The sequence below is a fragment of the Pseudopodoces humilis genome, chromosome 7 (genome assembly GCF_049639895.1).
Source record: "Pseudopodoces humilis isolate 2021_Gansu_Grassland_sample_001 chromosome 7, ASM4963989v1, whole genome shotgun sequence".
Lineage (NCBI taxonomy): Eukaryota > Metazoa > Chordata > Aves > Passeriformes > Paridae > Pseudopodoces > Pseudopodoces humilis.
The window spans coordinates 33,787,382-33,806,066 of NC_142206.1; the positions used below are offsets into that span (position 1 = coordinate 33,787,382).

At 37.2% G+C, this 18,685-nt stretch overlaps 1 protein-coding gene across 1 annotated transcript in view; it reads left to right on the top strand.

Moving 5' to 3' along the window:
• AQR (aquarius intron-binding spliceosomal factor) overlaps window positions 1-18,685 on the top strand; it is a 50,019-nt gene that overhangs the window by 17,416 nt on the left and 13,918 nt on the right. The window contains exons 16-26 of the mRNA XM_005520419.3: window positions 1,223-1,364; window positions 2,083-2,261; window positions 4,051-4,218; window positions 4,648-4,817; window positions 8,891-9,132; window positions 10,663-10,806; window positions 11,340-11,409; window positions 12,350-12,460; window positions 14,569-14,678; window positions 16,001-16,136; window positions 17,831-18,040. Of these exons, the coding sequence (XP_005520476.1) occupies window positions 1,223-1,364; window positions 2,083-2,261; window positions 4,051-4,218; window positions 4,648-4,817; window positions 8,891-9,132; window positions 10,663-10,806; window positions 11,340-11,409; window positions 12,350-12,460; window positions 14,569-14,678; window positions 16,001-16,136; window positions 17,831-18,040 (1,682 nt within the window). The remainder of the gene's footprint in view (window positions 1-1,222; window positions 1,365-2,082; window positions 2,262-4,050; window positions 4,219-4,647; window positions 4,818-8,890; window positions 9,133-10,662; window positions 10,807-11,339; window positions 11,410-12,349; window positions 12,461-14,568; window positions 14,679-16,000; window positions 16,137-17,830; window positions 18,041-18,685) is intronic.

The following is an 18,685-nucleotide window of genomic DNA, read 5'->3' on the forward strand; positions in this document are numbered from 1 at the left end:
GTTATGGTATTGATGGTGATGTTGTGAAATATTTCTTTTGCTGTCAGACTGTTATAAGTATTTTTTTCTATTTTGCTTCTCATAGTTTAGTTTACACTTTCTCTTTTTCATCTCCATGTATTCTCCTGTTCTGGTTTCTAACAAAAAAGTGTTGCTTTTGTCTTGTTTGTCATATGGGGTTTTTTTTTTGTTTTCTTAAAAGTAACTAAATAAGTTTGGTCTAAAATTTATGTAAGAGTAATTTAACCCAAGGATGTTGGGAGTATTGTTTCTATTTCCTTTTAGAAAATGAGGGAAGAAGAATATCACTCTGGTGAATATTGTGGAGCCTTGAAGATGTGTTGCTTCACACTCTGCCCTTTGTGAATATAACTAGCTGTACAGGACAGGATTTGTTACTTACTGTTGGGAAATATGTTAAAGTATTTTATATCCAGCAGGATTTCCACAATAGAAGTTACTGTGTTCTGCTGCCTTTCTTCACTGCTGTTGTATCTCAGTGCATGTGAAAGTCAATATGTAGTAGCTATACCAGAGAAAAGTTTCAACAATGATATTGCAAGTTTCAAAAGCAGGGTGCTTTTACAGGTGTTAAACATAGGTATCAAAGTAGAACGGTAGTCCAGTAATGTAAGATGAATAACTTAGAGGAATTTTAATTATGGAAAATTTTAAAAAACAAACCAGTAACAGAAACTTCAGAGATATGTGTTAAAATTTGGTTTCTTGGCTTAAAGCGTTTTTCTACATTAATGTGTTTCATGGCATCTAATAAACATAAATTGTGTGAATAGGGGAATTGGTGGATGTTGCATGTTTTTTATTAGTTTATGAGCCTTTTTCATCATTATTAAATGCTAACTTAATTGTTGCACTTACAAAGACCATTACTTTCCTGTGCATTTGATTTTACTAACTTTAATTTTATTATAGTTTGAATACATTGATGGATTTGATATTTAAGTAGTTCACTGTATTACTGCTAGTAGAAGGATGAAAATTCCTTCAATCTTGCACAGGTTCTTTTAGAGAGAACCTTTCTTTTTAGAGGTGTGTATTGATAAAATGGGTAGTTTTTAGAATCTCCAAGGATAACAGCTATGGCAGTTGTGCAGTAAAGTGTGTATGTATGTATGAATTCATAGAAACAGTGTATTAATTTTTTTTTTTTTTTTTTGTTTATCCCTCAAATACCTCTTTCCTTTTACCCTTAAACCTTTAGGTTGTCTTGCACTCCCCAAGTTGAATCTGCAGTTCCTGACTCTTCATGACTACCTTCTGAGGAACTTCAATCTTTTCCGCCTGGAGTCTACCTATGAGATCAGACAGGACATCGAAGATAGTGTCAGTAGGATGAAACCATGGTAATATTTATTAACTGGTGCAAACCAGTGGGTTCACTTCTAATCAAAGTGTATTTAAAAATCAAAAACTGATACTGTGTATGTACTAAATACATAGTAACAAATATGTTTAAAATAATTACATGGATACTGTGGTTTATACTTACTCCTTCCAAAAGGTGTTGCCATCCCAAGGGTTGGTATTTTAAGGGCTTGTGGATATGTGTCCCTGTAGGTGTATTCAAGGCAATATGATGGATGCTAACAGCCTTTGTTGTGTTAAGATGGATGAGTTAATTTTCCATGAGTACTAAGCCTTGACTGATGTTACAAAATATGCAAACATCACAAACTCCTCTATTTGTGGGAGATGTTGCTGAGTATTCTTGAATTTGCCGTCTGCCACATTTTAATCTTCTTTTGATTTAAAAGGTTTATTTGGTGTGATATCTTTTATACTCTGTAGTTGCTTTTTGGTACCTTTCCTTTATCTTCTGTCTCTGTGAGGGTTTTTTTGATAAATGCTAGCATAAGTTGCCTTTGTTTTTGAAATAGAAGTTAGTTCATGTTATGCTTTGATCCAAAATGCAGGATTACATTAATCTAATTCAGTAGGACATAAAGTTAAGAGTTCTACTTCTGTCTTAAAACTTTCTGTGTGGAAAATTTTTTCACAGTTTAAAAAATAATTGAATCTGTTATTAGCGAATGACTAACAACTTTGGGGTTTATTTCTTAGGTTGTCAGAATATGGAGGTGTGGTCTTTGGTGGATGGGCTAGGATGGCACAACCCATTGTCTCTTTCACAGTGGTGGAGGTGGCCAAGCCCAACATTGGTGAAAACTGGCCCATGCGAGTAAGAGCAGATGTTACAATTAATTTGAATGTCCGAGATAACATCAAAGATGAATGGGAAGGTACTTAACATGCTTTGAAATAAAGTGCTCAAAATAGGTGCTCCTCAAAATATATTTTGATGTAATCTTATATGTAGGAAGAGGAGGTTTTAATCCATGATACAGATTTGTCAATCCTACTACACTGTTTAGAAGCCAGTTACTCAAATTCCAAGTTTAAGAAGTTTATATTTTCATAAAGTGAAGTTTGAAATAATTAAAGTACTTAGACATTCATTGGGAACAGAATGTTTATTACTTCAAACTGATGGCATTCGTGACCAGCTGTAAACTGCTGTCCTTTACAGGGACTGTGGAAAGTTAAATTAGCATTTAAAATAATGTGTATGCTAAAAATGTCATATTGAAAAGTATGGGGAATGTGATGTGTCATACACAAGTGGTGAGGACAGATTTTTATTTAATTCAAGCCAGTGCATTTCAGTAGTTTTCAGTATGTTTGAATGTTACATTGAATGGAAGTGCTGACTGTACCAAATACTGTTTCTTATAAATATCCACAGGCAACACTTCCTTTGTTTGGAGATTTGGACTTGAGTTGACTGTGTTGGCAAGTGACATAGAAGCATGCACTTGTATTATCAGTAAATGTCACTCCTTTCTCTTTTGTTAGAGAAACCTGATAAATGTGCTGGAACTGCGTAAAGTGATTAAAAGTCACGTAGCACAAATGCTAAAGCTGGACTGTATGATAAATGAGCAGATACCAGTTTGGGACTGTAGATTTTTGTTAAAGTAGAAAATCTAGGAGGATGGCTGAGAATTCACTATACTGAAAGTATCTATATAGTGGTGCACCTAGCTTTTTAAATGCTAAGATAGTCTCTATGATTTATAAAAAATCATGTTATAACTAAATCAAAACTGAGATGAAGAATTAATGAATCATTGCCTGACGTAATGGGATGAAACTGCTTTCTGTTGAGTAATATCTGGTGCTTAATGAGGAATTATTTGTCTCATGAAAAATACAGCATGTTTTCTGAACTTGGAAGGCATCTTAGAGCTCTGAGACTCTGGAGTTACACTGGAGAGAAGGTCTAATGTTGAGAATTATGTTAATGAATTGGAGAAACGGCATTTTAAAAGTAGGATGTAGCTCAACAGGGATGATTATTAAGCAAGAACAAGTCACTGTACAGGTGCATGTTGGAGGAATAACTTCCCAGGCAGTACCTCTGCAGAATGGAAATACTGGAGGTCATCATTGCTCACAACTGAATGTGATTCCCCAATACTGTGTTAGTGCTGAGGGAAAAAGAAAAAAACCTCAAGTTATATTGGAATTTATAAACTGGAATGTAGCAGTAAGCAAGTAACTTGGTTAAGTGACCTTTTACTCTGATAAGTAGATAACTAAAGTAACTTGGTTTAGGATTTTGTGCCCAGTTCTAGGCACTGCACTTGTAAAGAAAGGTTTGTCAAGAGGCAAGCAATGAGAGTAAGAGATTAATGCCACACTTCTTTAGAGATGATTGAAAATAACTAGGTTATGTAACTGGAGTAAGATTATTGGAAGACTAATCTTGAAATAATGTTTGTTTTTATGAAAAAAAGTATTAAACTTCTACTTTTTACATGTATTGTATCACAGTGGCCTATGGTTTTATATTCTTTAAGTTCAAGGCATATTTTGAAGCAAAACAAATATACTCTACACATACGTATACACTCTATATATATGTGGGATTTTCTTTAAAATAAATTTTAGTGCATTCTTTTGTATATATGTTAAGGAATTAGTAAAGAAAATGGCGTTCAATCACTGACTGTTCCTTTTGGGGATCAGGTCTGCGTAAGCATGATGTCTGCTTCTTGATTACGGTGCGTCCCATGCAACCTTACGGCACCAAGTTTGACAGGCGACAGCCTTTCGTTGAGCAGACTGGCCTGGTGTATGTTAGAGGCTGTGAAATTCAGGGCATGTTGGACGAGAAAGGGCGTGTTATTGAAGAAGGTATGATATGCCAAAACTTGTTCAAAAGATCCATCTTTTTTTTCTCTCTCCATTTTTTATTTTTAACAGCCTAATTGATAATTTTCCTCTCTTTTAAAGAATGCTCATTGAATTAGTTACATACTTGGGAAAAAACAAACCAATTCCATAAGCAGCCTGAGAAAGCTCAACTAGTTTCCTCTGGTAAAATCTGATGTAGATAGATTAATTAAATAAATCCAGTATGTTGGGTTAAGGAGTAAAATAGATTCTATTCAAAAACTATTCGAATCATGCAATGGAAATATTTATATTGCTATGCAGAAATTAGCTTCATTATATGAATTTGTTTAAATTCCATTTAAAGAACAATTATGGGTCACTTATTTGAATGATAATTTGCTTCTAGCACTGAGTCCAGTTCTAATCTTACTGTATCATTACGGGCAGGACCTGAACCAAAACCAAGACTTAAAGGTGATTGCAGAACATACAGAGTATTTCTGGACCCAAACCAGTATCAGCAGGACATGACCAATACAATCCAAAATGGAGCGGAAGATGTCTATGAGACATTCAATATAATAATGAGGAGAAAACCAAAAGAAAACAATTTCAAGGTAAGGTACTTGCTCCTTAGCTCTTAGGTAAGAGTGTGTCAGAATATGCTGTCAGTACTGAGACTTTTTTATTTTAGCTGAATATAGTTAGGCTTTTTAGGTGGCAAGGTTTCCCTGCAGGAAGCTAGAGTATGTCAGTTGGTAATAACTTTCCCCTGCAGATAGCTCTTACACAGAAAATCAGAACACTGCTACTTTGCTTGAGTATGTAATAAAACATTAGTTTATCATTTCAGTCTTCCAACAGGAAGCCTACAGATTTGGACTTTTGGATTAAGGGAATATGTGGAATGTTTTTGTTACCTAAAGTAGTAGGGAACTATAAGAAAAGGAATAACCAGTCAAAATTTGAAAATCAGAGGAGCCTGTTTGCTTTTGGGAGGGTCACTGGATCAATTTCTTATTGAGCATTGGAGTGTGTCAGATCCAGAGCAGCTCTGCTGAGAAACACTTGGAGATACTGGTAGATGATAAGCTTGATAGGAGCCAACAGTGTGCACTCACAGTCCAGAAATCCAGCTGCATACTGATCTGCATCAAAAGCAAGGTGGCCAGCAGGTCACGGGAGATGCTTCTTCCCCTCTGCTCTGCTAAGACCTTCCCTTACCCTGCATCCAGTCTGGGCTCCCCTACACAAGAAGGACCTGTTGGAGCAAGTCCAGAGGGATGACAGGAAGATGATAGAGGGATGGAGTACCTTTCCTAAGGTGAAAGCCTGAGAGAGTTGGAGTTGCTTAGTCTGGAGAAGAGAAGGTTTCAGGGAAATCTGACTGCACACTTTCAGTAAGGGGGCTTATAAGAAAGATGAGGACATGCTTTCTAATACTGGTGATACAGTGATGATACAGTGATGATAGTGATGATAAACAAAAAGACAGTAGATATAGACCAGATACAAGAAATTTTTTATTATGAGGGTGGTGAAATGCTGGAACAGGTTGCCCAGAGAGGTGGTAGATACCCCATTCCTGGAAATTTTTGAGCTCAGGTTGGACAGGGCTCTGAGAAACCTGGTCTGGTTGAAGATGGCCCTGCTCATTGGAGGGGGGGTGGATTAGATGAGCTTTAAAGGTTCCTATCAGCCAAAACCACCATGATTCAGCATCAACAGTGCAGAGCAGAAAGGAAGGGGCCCCTTCCCTTGACCCTGCTGGGCAAATTATTACTGCAGCACAAGGTGCTGTAGGCCTTTTTCCCTGTGAGGGTGCATAATTTTGTACACCTAAAAATATTTCTTACTCAGTTTCTTTGCTTTTTAGACCCCTGAATCATTAATGTTCCTTGAGTTTTCCATTATGAAAATGCAACATAAATGAAAAACTACATTTCTTTTGGTGCCTTCAAATCGTGCACTGCATAATTGAAGAGATTTTCATTTTAAAGGATTCTGTAGCAAGTTCTGTGTAGGTGGACAACGAGGTAGGCCAGAAGACTTGGACTTTTTTTTCTTTCTGTGTCTAGAAAGATACCTCTGGTGCAAAGCGGTAGCTTGCACCCTGCATAGACCATTGTGGTACCATCCGCCTGTGGGTTGGTATATTGAAAATACTTTCATAGCAAATCCTTTATAAATGCATTCAAAAGAACCACCAGAACTGATTATTTATGTTGTGTGTCTGTGGCAGGTTCCTTTCACATCATAAATACAAATGCCCTCTGTCAAAGTCTCCTGGTGTACAAGCATGAAGACATGTTTTTTCATTCACATGTATGTGCGTTCTTGTGTAGTGAGAGGGAAAGTTCTGTAGAGTATGCTTAAGTGTAGCTTTCACATTTGTACTGTCTTCTTGCAGCTAATTTACAGGCAAATCCCAATGCAAGCCATTCTGTGCTGGCATTTGCTAAACTCTCGTACATTAATTTTTCAAGACAGTCTAAGGTATTTCCACATTTATCACATTGCTACCAGTTTAGGTGCATGCATTCCATGTCATTTGCAAACCCTTCTAACTTCAGCTGGAGAAAAGAAAACAAGATGATGCCGTGATTAGTGTAGACAGTATATGCAGCAGATAGAAGGCAGCTTGAAGTTTATAAAGCTGAGTTTGTAGGAGAGAAGACAAGAGAAGTCTTGTGCAGTCCTTGTAAATTAAGCAGATGAGACAGCAGAGACAGTGCAAATACAATGTGTTTGCTGGAGATGTCAGCACTGTGTCACTACATACAGTTGGTCAGCGGTGTTAGTTCTTGCAAGAACTTACAAGAATGAATCTTACTATTTTTACATGCATAGAAATTACTTTTTGAAAAGCTGAAGCAAAGTTTTTTGTGATGTAGAAGCAGCACATTAGCTGTTAGGAATGTATTTCTTGCTTCCTCTTAGAAACTGATCACTAAGTTTAGAAATACTACCTGAAAATGTGACACTGTCTGATTTCTTTGTGCTTTCCTTAGCACAGACATATTATGCTGTGCTTAATATATGTTTGAGCCAGACGTACTTGTTCTATATTTGCAATAAAAATACATAAATTCCTAGTTAATATTTGACTTTTCCATCCATATATGAAGTAATTAAGTAGCAGGACCTTCACACTTCAGAAGTGCTCAGATGCCTTCGATTTGGTAGCTTTACAGGTAGGTTCATAGAATCCACAGCATGATTGTGATTGGAAGGAAAAGATTCAGAGAATAGTTGAGGGACCTTTGGAGATGATCTAGGCCAAGTCCTGTTTAAAGCAGAGTCAGCTATAGCAAGTTGCTCAAGATCTTGTAGCTATGCAGTTGGCATTGGATATGTCCAGTGATGGAGACTACATAACCAGTCTAGACAACCTGTTCTGGTGTTGCATTATCACTACAGTAAAAAGACTTTGGTGTATTTGGGTGGAATTTGCCATATCTCAATTTGTGCCCATTGCCCCTTGTTCTTTCACAGGGCACTCACTACTGAGTGGACTCTTATTCCACTGACCTTGCTTCCTCCGTTATGGTTTTTTTATACAAAATCAATCAAATTCTCCAATGCTCCTTGACTTTTGTATTCTTGAGGCTAAACAATCCCAGCTCTCTCAGCTTCTCATACAGCAGATTCTCCAATCCCTTAATCATCTTAGTGGCTCTGAATTCATTCCAGTATGTCTGTGTCTCTTGTCCTGAGGAGCCCAGCACTGGACACAGCACTCCAGATGTGGTCTCACCCACGCTGAGTAGTGGAGAAGAATCAGGACCTTAATAGAGGTTGACTAAGTGGGGATGGTGGTCACACCACTTGACTCCTTGAATGACACAACACAACCAAGAAACGAAAATCCTACCCTTTGGAGATGGATATGTAAATGTAGACTAAATTCTGTACTTCGATTTGACGGACTGTTCTTTTGCAAGATTGGCATTTGGAGGTTCTGATTTATATTCTGGTATGGATGGCTGATGTGCTGTTTGCCATTCATTTGTGTCCGTGTTTGGTGGCATGGCAAGTTGGAGGATCTGGAAATCAGTGTAAGTCTGGTATCCTGTGGTCCTGCTGCCCCTGAGGAGCAGATACATGGTGTCCAATGCCAAGTTTCAAGTGAGATGTTTCTTCAAGATTTGCCACTAAAGTAGCCCTTTAACAGGAAGGGTAAAGTTCAGCTACCTCATAGTTAAAAAGCACACCCTCTGTGCAAGTCTGGGGTCTGGAGCATTGGTGTTTTCACAAGAGGAGAAAGGAGACAAAACTTACATAATCACAGATTATTAGGTAAATTAAATTGTGGGTGAACAACAAATGCTTGAAGGGAAGCTTAAGCTGACTGCAGGGATGAAATTTATAGGCATGTGAGAGGAAACCTTAAACTGCATGAGGGTCTTCTATATGTTTTCCCCCTGCTGTCAGTGTTCTGGAATGAGAACGTCACTGATGATTATGGTCATCTTTACTAGCTCTTAGTTTGAGAATTCTGTGCTTTGAAACTGGTGTTTCATTGCATATGTACCCTGTCTGTATAGTGACTCAATCCAACCAAACACCGTCAGTTAAAGAGTTACATTCTGTCATTTTAAAACAGATTTGATTGATCTTTGGTATGATTTTTACTTGTTAGAATGTCAGTCTCTTCACTCCTATTTTTTCTGTTTTTATTTGTTTACAGGCTCTTCTGGAGACTATTAGGAATTTGATGAACACAGATTGTGTGGTTCCTGACTGGCTGCATGACATCATTCTTGGCTATGGAGACCCAAGTAGTGCACACTATTCAAAAATGCCAAATCAGATTGCAACTCTGGATTTTAATGACACTTTCCTGTCCATTGATCACTTAAAAGCTAGCTTTCCTGGGTACAATGTTAAAGTCACTGTTGACAATCCAGATCTGCATGTACCCCCCTTCAGGTGATCTCAATATTTCAAGTACTTCTGGTCTGATATTCTTGCTGAAATGTGTTTTTAGGTGGAATTATGTTCAGGGCTTGAAGGGAGATGCTCCTTCTTTTAAGACAAGGAGGAGATATGTTAAGATTTAGAGAATTACATGATAGAGTTAACTGTACAACAGTTAGACCCAGGACCAGCTTCTGTTCTACTCTGTACAAAAATGCATCAGAGCACTGCTTGTAGATCATTCTACACAATATATGGAAAAAACAAAAGTATGAGATAGAATGAAGACACACAATACTGACTTCTGCATTATCTAGACTCCTCAAGATCAGCCTAGAGAATTTTAATCGTATAGTTTTTATTCATGTCTCGTTACAACAAGCTAAGAACAGCAATTTCAACATCAATTAAAATTTGAGCTTTTGGAAACACCATTCAATCAACACAAAGGATTAAGTCTGAAATCCCATACTGCTTATTTTCATAAATGCTTTCTGAAATAGTATGCCTACCTTCTTGGCAGCTAAATGAGATTTACTCTTTTTGTTTCAGTGGTGCTGTTCTCCAGCATTTTTAGACTTGACAATTCTGTCCCTCTGATGCACTTACTTGAGTTTTGAAAAGTGACATTCACAGTGCATAATATAGGAGAACAGTTCCTTCAGCTGAAGAAACTACATCTTTTCCTTGTGAAGGAATAAATCTGTGGGGGGAAGAATGCCTTTCCCCTGAACTAGTCAGCTTTTATCATGGCTAAATTGAATCTTGAAAAGCAGGGAGGTAATTTCCCAAGCTGTTTTTGGAAACACCGCATGGAGAATTTGTGTGGAGAAGGCACTAACACTGTATAATGATATAAAAATAGTCTGAAGGTATTAGATCCCACACACAGGTTTCCTCAATGACCTACTGTTCAGTTTCAGTTCCTATACGAAGAGAGATACTGCTCTTTATGAAGAGCTGTTGCTCTTCCTACTGCTACATTTGTCTTGTAAGAGGTTATTACTGTTAGAGGTATCTGCATTTTTGTCTTGAGATATTTGGATAGGCATTGGGATTCCTTCACCTTTAATTTGTTTTTGAATTAGGGAAGCTTACTAATATATATAGAAGGCTGTAAAAAAATTGAAATGGGAGGATAAAGTCTTAACCTTGGAATAGTTTAGAATACTGACACAGCTTATGTTCTATGATAACTTTTCTCCTGTCCTTTCCATCTTTATTTATGAACTTCTTGTTTTCAGTGTTTTTCCACCTGTCTGTCAGTACTGCTCCTGGCTTTTCCAGTTACAAAGAGTGCTTTTGTATGTTTGACATACTTTTTATTTAATTAGCTTCATCAATTTATTTGTCATTTATTTTCTTTTTTCTCCTTAAAACATTTGTAGAACTTGTTTCCCTGTTGTATGAAAGTTTGTCTTAATGGTGAGAAAAAATCTATCTCTATCACCTTCTTGTGATAGTAGTTGTCTATCTGATGGTAGTTGTAAGTCTGTGTTGTAGTGAACATGTTGAACTGTAACCTTAAATTATGTGTTACAGGATAACTTTCCCAATGAAGGGAGGTAAAGGAACGAAAAGAAAAGAGGATGGAAGTGAAGAAAACCGTGAAGAAGCTAAAACACTGATTGTAGAGCCTCATGTTATTCCAAACAGGGGACCATATCCATATAATCAACCAAAACGGTAAAAAATGGGCGGGAACTTATCTTGATACGATATCGCATGCATAGCAGTTCATTTTCAGAAATGAGACTGGTTTGTTTTATATTTAAATCAAAATACTCTGTTGTCACCCATCTGTTAAAAAAGTCCCTTGAAAACAATGAGAAATATTGTCTTCTAGTGTTTTTTGTCTCAGCAATTTGAATATTAGGAAAATAATACCTAAATAATTTTACAACATTCTCTGCAAATAATAACTAAAGACAGTCTTTTAGATGGAATGAGTTTGTTGTCACATGAACAATGTGATTTACTGTCTTGCTTAGAAATTACGAGGCAGTTGTATCTACAAAAAAGCTAGCTGTAATGCTGATTTAATTGTACAAAAGTTTGCAAGTGTGTAGTTTGGGAAAGATATAAACAGTTATAATGTTTATATATGTTATATATGTTTATATAATATATATATTAACTTTGTTAAAACAATGGCTTCTATCAAAACTGTTGGCAAAATCTATCAATTATCTGATCTTTTTTTTTTTTTTTTGTTACAGCAATACTATTCAATTTACCCATACTCAGATTGAAGCCATCCGTGCAGGAATGCAGCCTGGACTAACTATGGTAAGAATGTTTTTAAGTACGATAAGAATGTTTCTAAGGATTCTGTACTCTTACTTATTTAATTCTGGCCTTAGGTACATTCAGTGAAATACTAGTAAGGCCCCTTTCTGTAGCCTTGCTGAGATAATGTCTATTAATAGTTTAAAGATACGAAAAATTAACATTTGAAGGTTCAACTTCCTCCAATCCTCACAAAATCATATGGCAACACATATCTCTGTATCCTGTGTTTCGGTGGCTGAAGGCTTTCCACAGCAACTGAATTTGCTTTGCAGTGGTTGGAGAGTCTTTAAATAAAGCAGGAATGATTTTATAGCAATGTGTAGTTTTATGTGTAGATGCTCATGAAAACTGGTATTCTGTACTTCTTAATCCTGAACAAATTATTTGAGATGTTTCATAATACTTGGATACCTTTAAAATGTCTGAGGTGTCGGTTTTGGTGTGTTTGTGGAATTGAGACTATGAAAACGTTAAATGTTATTATATGTTTGTATCATCAATTGTAGATTTCAGAGTAAATAGAAGGATTGAACTCTCTTCTTATTTTTCCTGTTCTTTATTTCTGTTTCACCTTATTCTTTTTCCATTGTGTGTCTTGATTCTCTTTTCACTATTTCCCTCCCATTTAGCCTGTTCTGAGGCTAAACAACCTTTTTTCTCTGAGGATGTCTATTTTCATATTAGTACTTCCTGTGCTGGATTAGCATATTCCTTTTAGTCAGGAATCTGCCAAAATAGTCTGAAGGAGTCATTTATATTATGTTGTATTTGGTCAGAAATTTCACCAAAGCCAGGAAGCAATGTGTAATGTCAGTGTCTTGTGAGATGGTTGTGGATTTTTTCTTCCCCAGCTGACTCTGGTTTTTTTATTGCAAAGTATTCTGATAAACTGTGTATTGATTGATTTTATTTTTTGTTTGTGTGTGTTTGATTTTAGGTAGTGGGTCCACCTGGTACTGGAAAAACGGATGTAGCAGTCCAGATAATATCCAATCTTTATCATAATTTCCCAGAACAACGAACTTTAATAGTTACCCACTCTAATCAGGTGAAGTGTCAATCATGTGTGGAATTTTCCTGTGATTACAATGTATAAGAGCAGTAGATATTGAGATCAGTAGTTTGGGAATGGAATTTGTCTCCTAACAGTGAGTCAGCTTGTGTGCAGTTTTGCTGGTTTTGTAATGCAAAATTAAATTTTTTGAATTTCAAGTGTGTGGTTCTAAACGACTTGTCTGAAGTTTTCAATGTATTTAATTGGTTGGAGATCAAAAATAAGAAAGTATTTTGAAAAAAAATCTCTGCTTAGTTCTTGTAGTTGCACATGCATTGCACAATGCATGCCAGATTCTTGCTAATTAGCTTTCTCAGACAGTGGTTGCTCTGTGCTTTATGCTTCTAAGAGAAGGTCTCTTCAGCTGAATATTTGCTTCCCATTCATAAGAGATGGAGTCTGTCTGCTATTTCTCAAGCATATGTAAAATAAGAAACAATAATAATAATAATAATGTTTTTAAGAGTCTCACTATTTTCCCACTGTATTCTGCATTGGTGCAGTCTCACCTTGAGTGCTGTGTGTAGTTTTGGGCACAACAATATACAAGAAACATAAAGCTAAGAGACTGTTGAAAGGAGGGCAACAAAGATGCTGTGGGACCTTGAGGGGCAGCCATATGAGGAGCAGCTGAGGTCACTTGGTGTGTTCATCCTGGAGTAGAGGAGACTGAGCAGAGAGGGAGACCTCATTGTGGTCTACAACTTCTTCAAGAGGGAAAGAGGAGGGACAGGCACTGATCTCTTCTCTGTGGTGCTCAGTGGCAGAACCTGAGGGAATGGCCTGAAGTTGTGCCAGGGGAGGTTTAGGTTGGATGTTAGAAAAAGATTCTTCATCCAGAGGATGGCTGGGCAATAGAACAGGCTCCGCAGGGAAGTGGTCACAGCACTAGCCTGAAAGAGTTCAAGAAGCATTTGGAAAATGCTCTCAGGCTCAGGTGTGCTCAGGGTGTGACATTTGGGGTGTCCTGTGCAAGGCCAGGAATTGGACTTTATGATCCTTGGGGTCCCTTCCAATTCAGCATATGTTATGGTTCTATAAAATCTGCATCTGATTTGGAATGATATTTTTGGAAACCCAGGGTCAACTATTTCCCAGTCTCCCTGATTAGCTTATCCTGTCTCAATTATGAGTTACTTTAACTGAACATACCATTGGAAAACATTTCATAATTTTTCATCAAAGTAAGATTAAAGACCAGTTGATGGGGGAAACGTTTTGGTGAGGAGTTACAGCCTGGAATAATACAGGCCAGTCTGCAAAGGGTTGCAGGAGAGTGACAGGTTAGAGTTGGGGGAAAGTGTTGTGAACATGTCCGTTGAGGAGAAAAAGAAGGAAATACTTTGAGGCAGATAGAAGACTCTTCTTACCAGACTAGACTTTCATGAGGACATTAGCTTGAAATCGTACCCTGGGAAATTAACTGTATCTCAGCAGGGTACATTACCCATGCATTGATGCTGCACTTTAAGGTGTTTACATGACTTGCAGCTGCAAGTGGAGCTTGCGTGTGTTTATTCTTATATTCAAAACTTGATGGTCCTGTGCTTACAAGCTTGCTCCTTTGAAATACACAAATTAGTTGATAGTAAGCCACTAGATAACTGAAAAGTTTAAGGCAGAAGATGTAGCACACCTAGAACATTAGTTAAGCAAAATTCAGTTATCCAGAATGGAATGGTGACAGTACCTGAGAGTCAGTACCAGATTATAATTCTGTAATGTACAGTGAAAGTTAAATTGTTTAATGTCATCGTACAAAAATTGGTATTTGTGAGACAGTTTTGTAAATTGGTATCTTTATCAACCAAGTTAACTATGTGATAGAATTAAATTTTAAAATTTTCAAATCAAATGTAATTGTTATATAAAGTAGGCAAATAAAAGGATGTTGGGCTAATTTCCCTGTTGTCAAGATTAGGAGTTTCAGTATTAACTTTGTTTTGTTAAAACAAAATTAACTTCTGTTTGTTTTGGCTTCCATTTATACTGAAATAGGCATAATCTCCTACTTTACTTATGAGTAATTCCTCAGTTTTCCCCTGCAAGAGCCTCTGAACTTTCTAAAAACTACCTTTTCTCCTGTTCTTGTCAATCTTTAGGCTTTGAACCAGCTGTTCGAAAAAATCATGGCTCTAGACATTGATGAGCGTCACCTTCTGCGTCTGGGTCACGGAGAAGAGGAATTAGAGACAGAGAAAGATTTTAGCAGGTGAGAAAGGAGATGCTAATGATAAACTCACTTGTATAAACATGGCAGTAAGATGTCTCTGTTGAATTCACTCTACCTCCAGTGCAAAGGAGCTGTGTTGCACAAGTTTTACCCTTCTCATATTATTGAATCCCAGTAACACAGAGTGCACTATTTTTCAGTACAAGGTTTAGTAATTTTGGTTCTTATTCTGTACAGAAGCTGTGCTCCCTTAAGCATCTACAGGAAGAATCAGTCAGTTGCTTGTTCACAAACTCAACTGCTTGAATAATAGATAATTATATTTTTTGGACCCTCATACCTTTCATACAATTAATCTGTGAGAGAAATTAGAATACTAAGGCAGATTCTTGGAGTTACAATTTTTTTTGTAGAAGCATGGTATCACTTCTACTGTCGTAGTGATTTTTGCATTAATAAACATGAAATTATAATTTCTGCTTTGAATTCTTCAGGTACTGCTTAATCTCAAAGTTGCTTATTTCATTGATAGCACATTTTGAAGTATACATAACATGAGGAAAGCTATCAACTCTGTATCAGTACGATGACTTAAGAACCTGTTCTTTTAAATATTTTTATGTTTGTCGTGCATTAGGCCAATTGACGTCAGTAGGATTACACACATTCATAAATGTAAGCAGGGTATAATGGTCGTGCACTGGAAATATCTGAACTGCCCAGTACTGGATTATCATAGCAATACTTTGACTTCAAAAGCTGTAGTAAAAATTATATATAGTCACTAGAAGCTACCCACATATACATAGTTCAGTATTTAGCAACATAAATACCTTGTGATTTTTTTCTTTTAAATTGAATGCTTTGACATAGTCAAATTATTCCAGAAATTTGATAGCCAAAATCTTATTGAAATGATGCCAAAGCAGATACTTATTTGGTAATATCCATAGTTTAATAGATTCCTTGAACTGTAGTGTTCATCATTAAAAGGAGTTTTCTTTAAGACATTACATTGTCTATTTTCACACTTTCTCCAGATAACTCCAGACCTGTGGGATATTTCTGCAAGCACTATGGGTTCTGGCAGTTTAAGAGGGCGGAGAAAAGGTTGAGGAATGTATTTGAAGTTGGGCTGCACTACTGTGAGAACTTTATTTCTCATAAGCTTGGCTTTGTGAATTGTTAAGGTTAAACTGATAGAAATGCTCAGCATGGAGCAAATTCTTAGGTTTTGGAACAGGGTTGTAGTTGTGGGGGTTTTTGGCAGGGTGCTGGGGATTTTTGTGGTCTCTCATTTCGATACTTAGATACTATTCTGAGTTTAATAAATATTATGTTTTATGTAATCCATTTTATAGATATGGAAGAGTTAATTATGTGCTGGCTCGAAGACTTGAACTTCTGCGAGAAGTTGGGCGATTACAAGAGAGTCTTGGAGTCCCAGGAGATGTTTCTTACACTTGTGAAACAGCTGGCCACTTTTTTTTATACCAAGTAAGGACTGAAATGCTTTTGCAGAGACTATGACCTAAATACATTACGAAACACTTTGTAAAACTTGCAGTGAATTTTTCAGCATTGAGAGTAAAAGCAAAAAGCATTTTCCTTGGTGATTCACAATATAGTATCAGCTAAAGTTAAAATTGCAGCATGACTTGCTTGTGTTGCTATTGTTTTAAATCCTGCCTGCTGACTCACCAAGTCATTGCTGCCCTTCATGAATGCTGGCAAAGATTCTAACCTGAAGCTTCTCCTTCAGATAGGAAAATCTGTGGGCTGCTTTATATTTTGGACAAGCATTACAGCAGCTACTTGATGGTCCTGATAGGAGGCTTTTATAACATTAAATATCAATGTGAAATCAAATGTACAGAGTGCAAAATGGTATGTTGTATGTCCCTTATTTCTTCTCCATGAAGAAATTCCATTCTTCTCCATGCTTCTCCACTTCTTCTTTCAGTGATGTGGTCTATGTTTGCAATTAGTGTTGCATAAGGAGACTTACAAAGTGGTACTTAGGACTGAATGCACGTACTGTGTATGTTTTTACAGAAGTTACTCTGGGCTAACTTTAGTGTGGACCTTAACATTAAATGGACATTGGGTGTTGAAGAGTGCAAAGAACACTGCTAGAGGTCATCTTCTGCTTCAGTTTCCTCCTAAATTAATCCCACTTGGTATTTAAATCAAAGCAGTCTAAGTGGAGATAATAAAGTTTACTTCTGTATTGGATTTATGTGGCTAGGTTTTGGTAGCAGGTGGCTGTAGGAATGAGCTCTGAGAAGAGGCTAGGGGCTGCCCTGTGCTGGACACAGCCAGCTCCAGCAGACCCACTGCTGACCAAAGCTGAATCCACAGTGACACAGGTGGTGCCTCTTTGAGAAGAGGTCAAAAGCCAGCAGCAGCTGAGGGCAGAGAGGGGAGCATGAGAAACAACCCTGTACACTCAAGTCAGGAGAAAATAAAGGGACAGGAGATGCTCCAGGCATCAGCTTCCCCATAGCTTGTGGAGACAGCCATGGTAAAGCAGGTTTTCCACCTGCAGCCAATGAAGAGGCTGTGGCAGAGCAGATACCAACACTGCAGCCCTTGGAGTACCCCATGCTGAGCCGGTGGATATGTCCTTAAGGAAGAGGCCGCCTGTGGAAGTCCCATGCTGGAGCAGGGAAGAAGTGTGAGTAGGAAGGCATGGCAGAGATGTGGTGTTATGAACTTGAATGACAGCACCATTATTTCTGTACTGCTCAGGGTGGGGAGGAGGTAAAAAAATTGTCAGTGAAATTAAGCCTGGGAAGGAAGAGGGAGTGGAGAAGAAAGGTGGTTTTGGTTTTGTCTTTGTTGCTCACCATCTTACTCTGTTTTTAATTTGCAATAAATGAAATTAATCTTTCCTGTTTTGCCTGTGATGCTATTTGCTGAGCAATCTCCCTGTCTTTATCTCAACCCATAAGCTTTTTCATCTTACTTTCTCCCACTGTCCTGTTGAAGAGGGAGAGTGAGAGAAACTAGGTGGGAGTCTGGCAGCCAGCCAAACTCAACCCACTACTGCCTCAAAAATGTCATCCTGACACAAGGTCAAATGCTACCTAAGACATACCTTACTTTTGTGCTAATTTTTTTAATGCTATGCTGCAAGCCTATACATTACCAAAAACCTTACGATATAAACCCACTTTGCTTTGTCATAGGTAATGTCTCGTTGGGAGGAATATATCAGTAAAGTGAAAGTTAAAGGTGGAAAATCGCCAGATGTTGCAGATGTCTCCAGTTTCTTTCCTTTTCACCAGTATTTTGCAAATGCTCCTCAACCAGTTTTCAAAGGCAAATCATATGAAGAGGATATGGAAATTGCTGAAGGGTGTTTTAGACATATTAAGAAAATATTCACTCAGCTTGAGGTAAGACATGTTAAAGGCAAGAAAATGAATGTAAATCTGGCTAATCCTGTAGAAAAATTTACGCAGCTCCAAAATTCTCATTTTCCCTATATCCTAGAAGAAATATACACATCTAGGCAGCTTCATTACCTTGCAAGGTGAGAATTTCCACCTTTGAGTAATATAGGTATGTTACACAATAGGGGCAAAGGTCTAGTCTCTTTTAGTTGGATCATGGGAAGCAACCATTCTGCGTCCATTTTTACTGATGAGGTTACAAGGTTTGGTACACCTATTTCTGATTCTCAGAGGGTCTTTGTATTTACAGTGAATTGCCTTTAATCAGATAACCTAACAGATTATCTTCTGGTTTTGCCAGAATTGCTTAAGAGTCTATTAAAAGTTAGGTTAAAGGTGATTTGTGTATCATTTGATTATATTAATTGTAATGGTCTTCCTACTACTGAATTTAATGTATTATCATGATGCAGTAGGTATGAAACAAGAAGGTATAGTAAAAGAAAATTTGGGGGGGATTCTCAGAGGGTTCCTCAGAATTATTTTAATATTTGTCTGCAAATTTATACGTACATACAGTTTGGAAGAATATTTTGACAGGTTTTTACAAGATTGTTTTTCAAAATGCGCTAAACCTGGAAACCACAA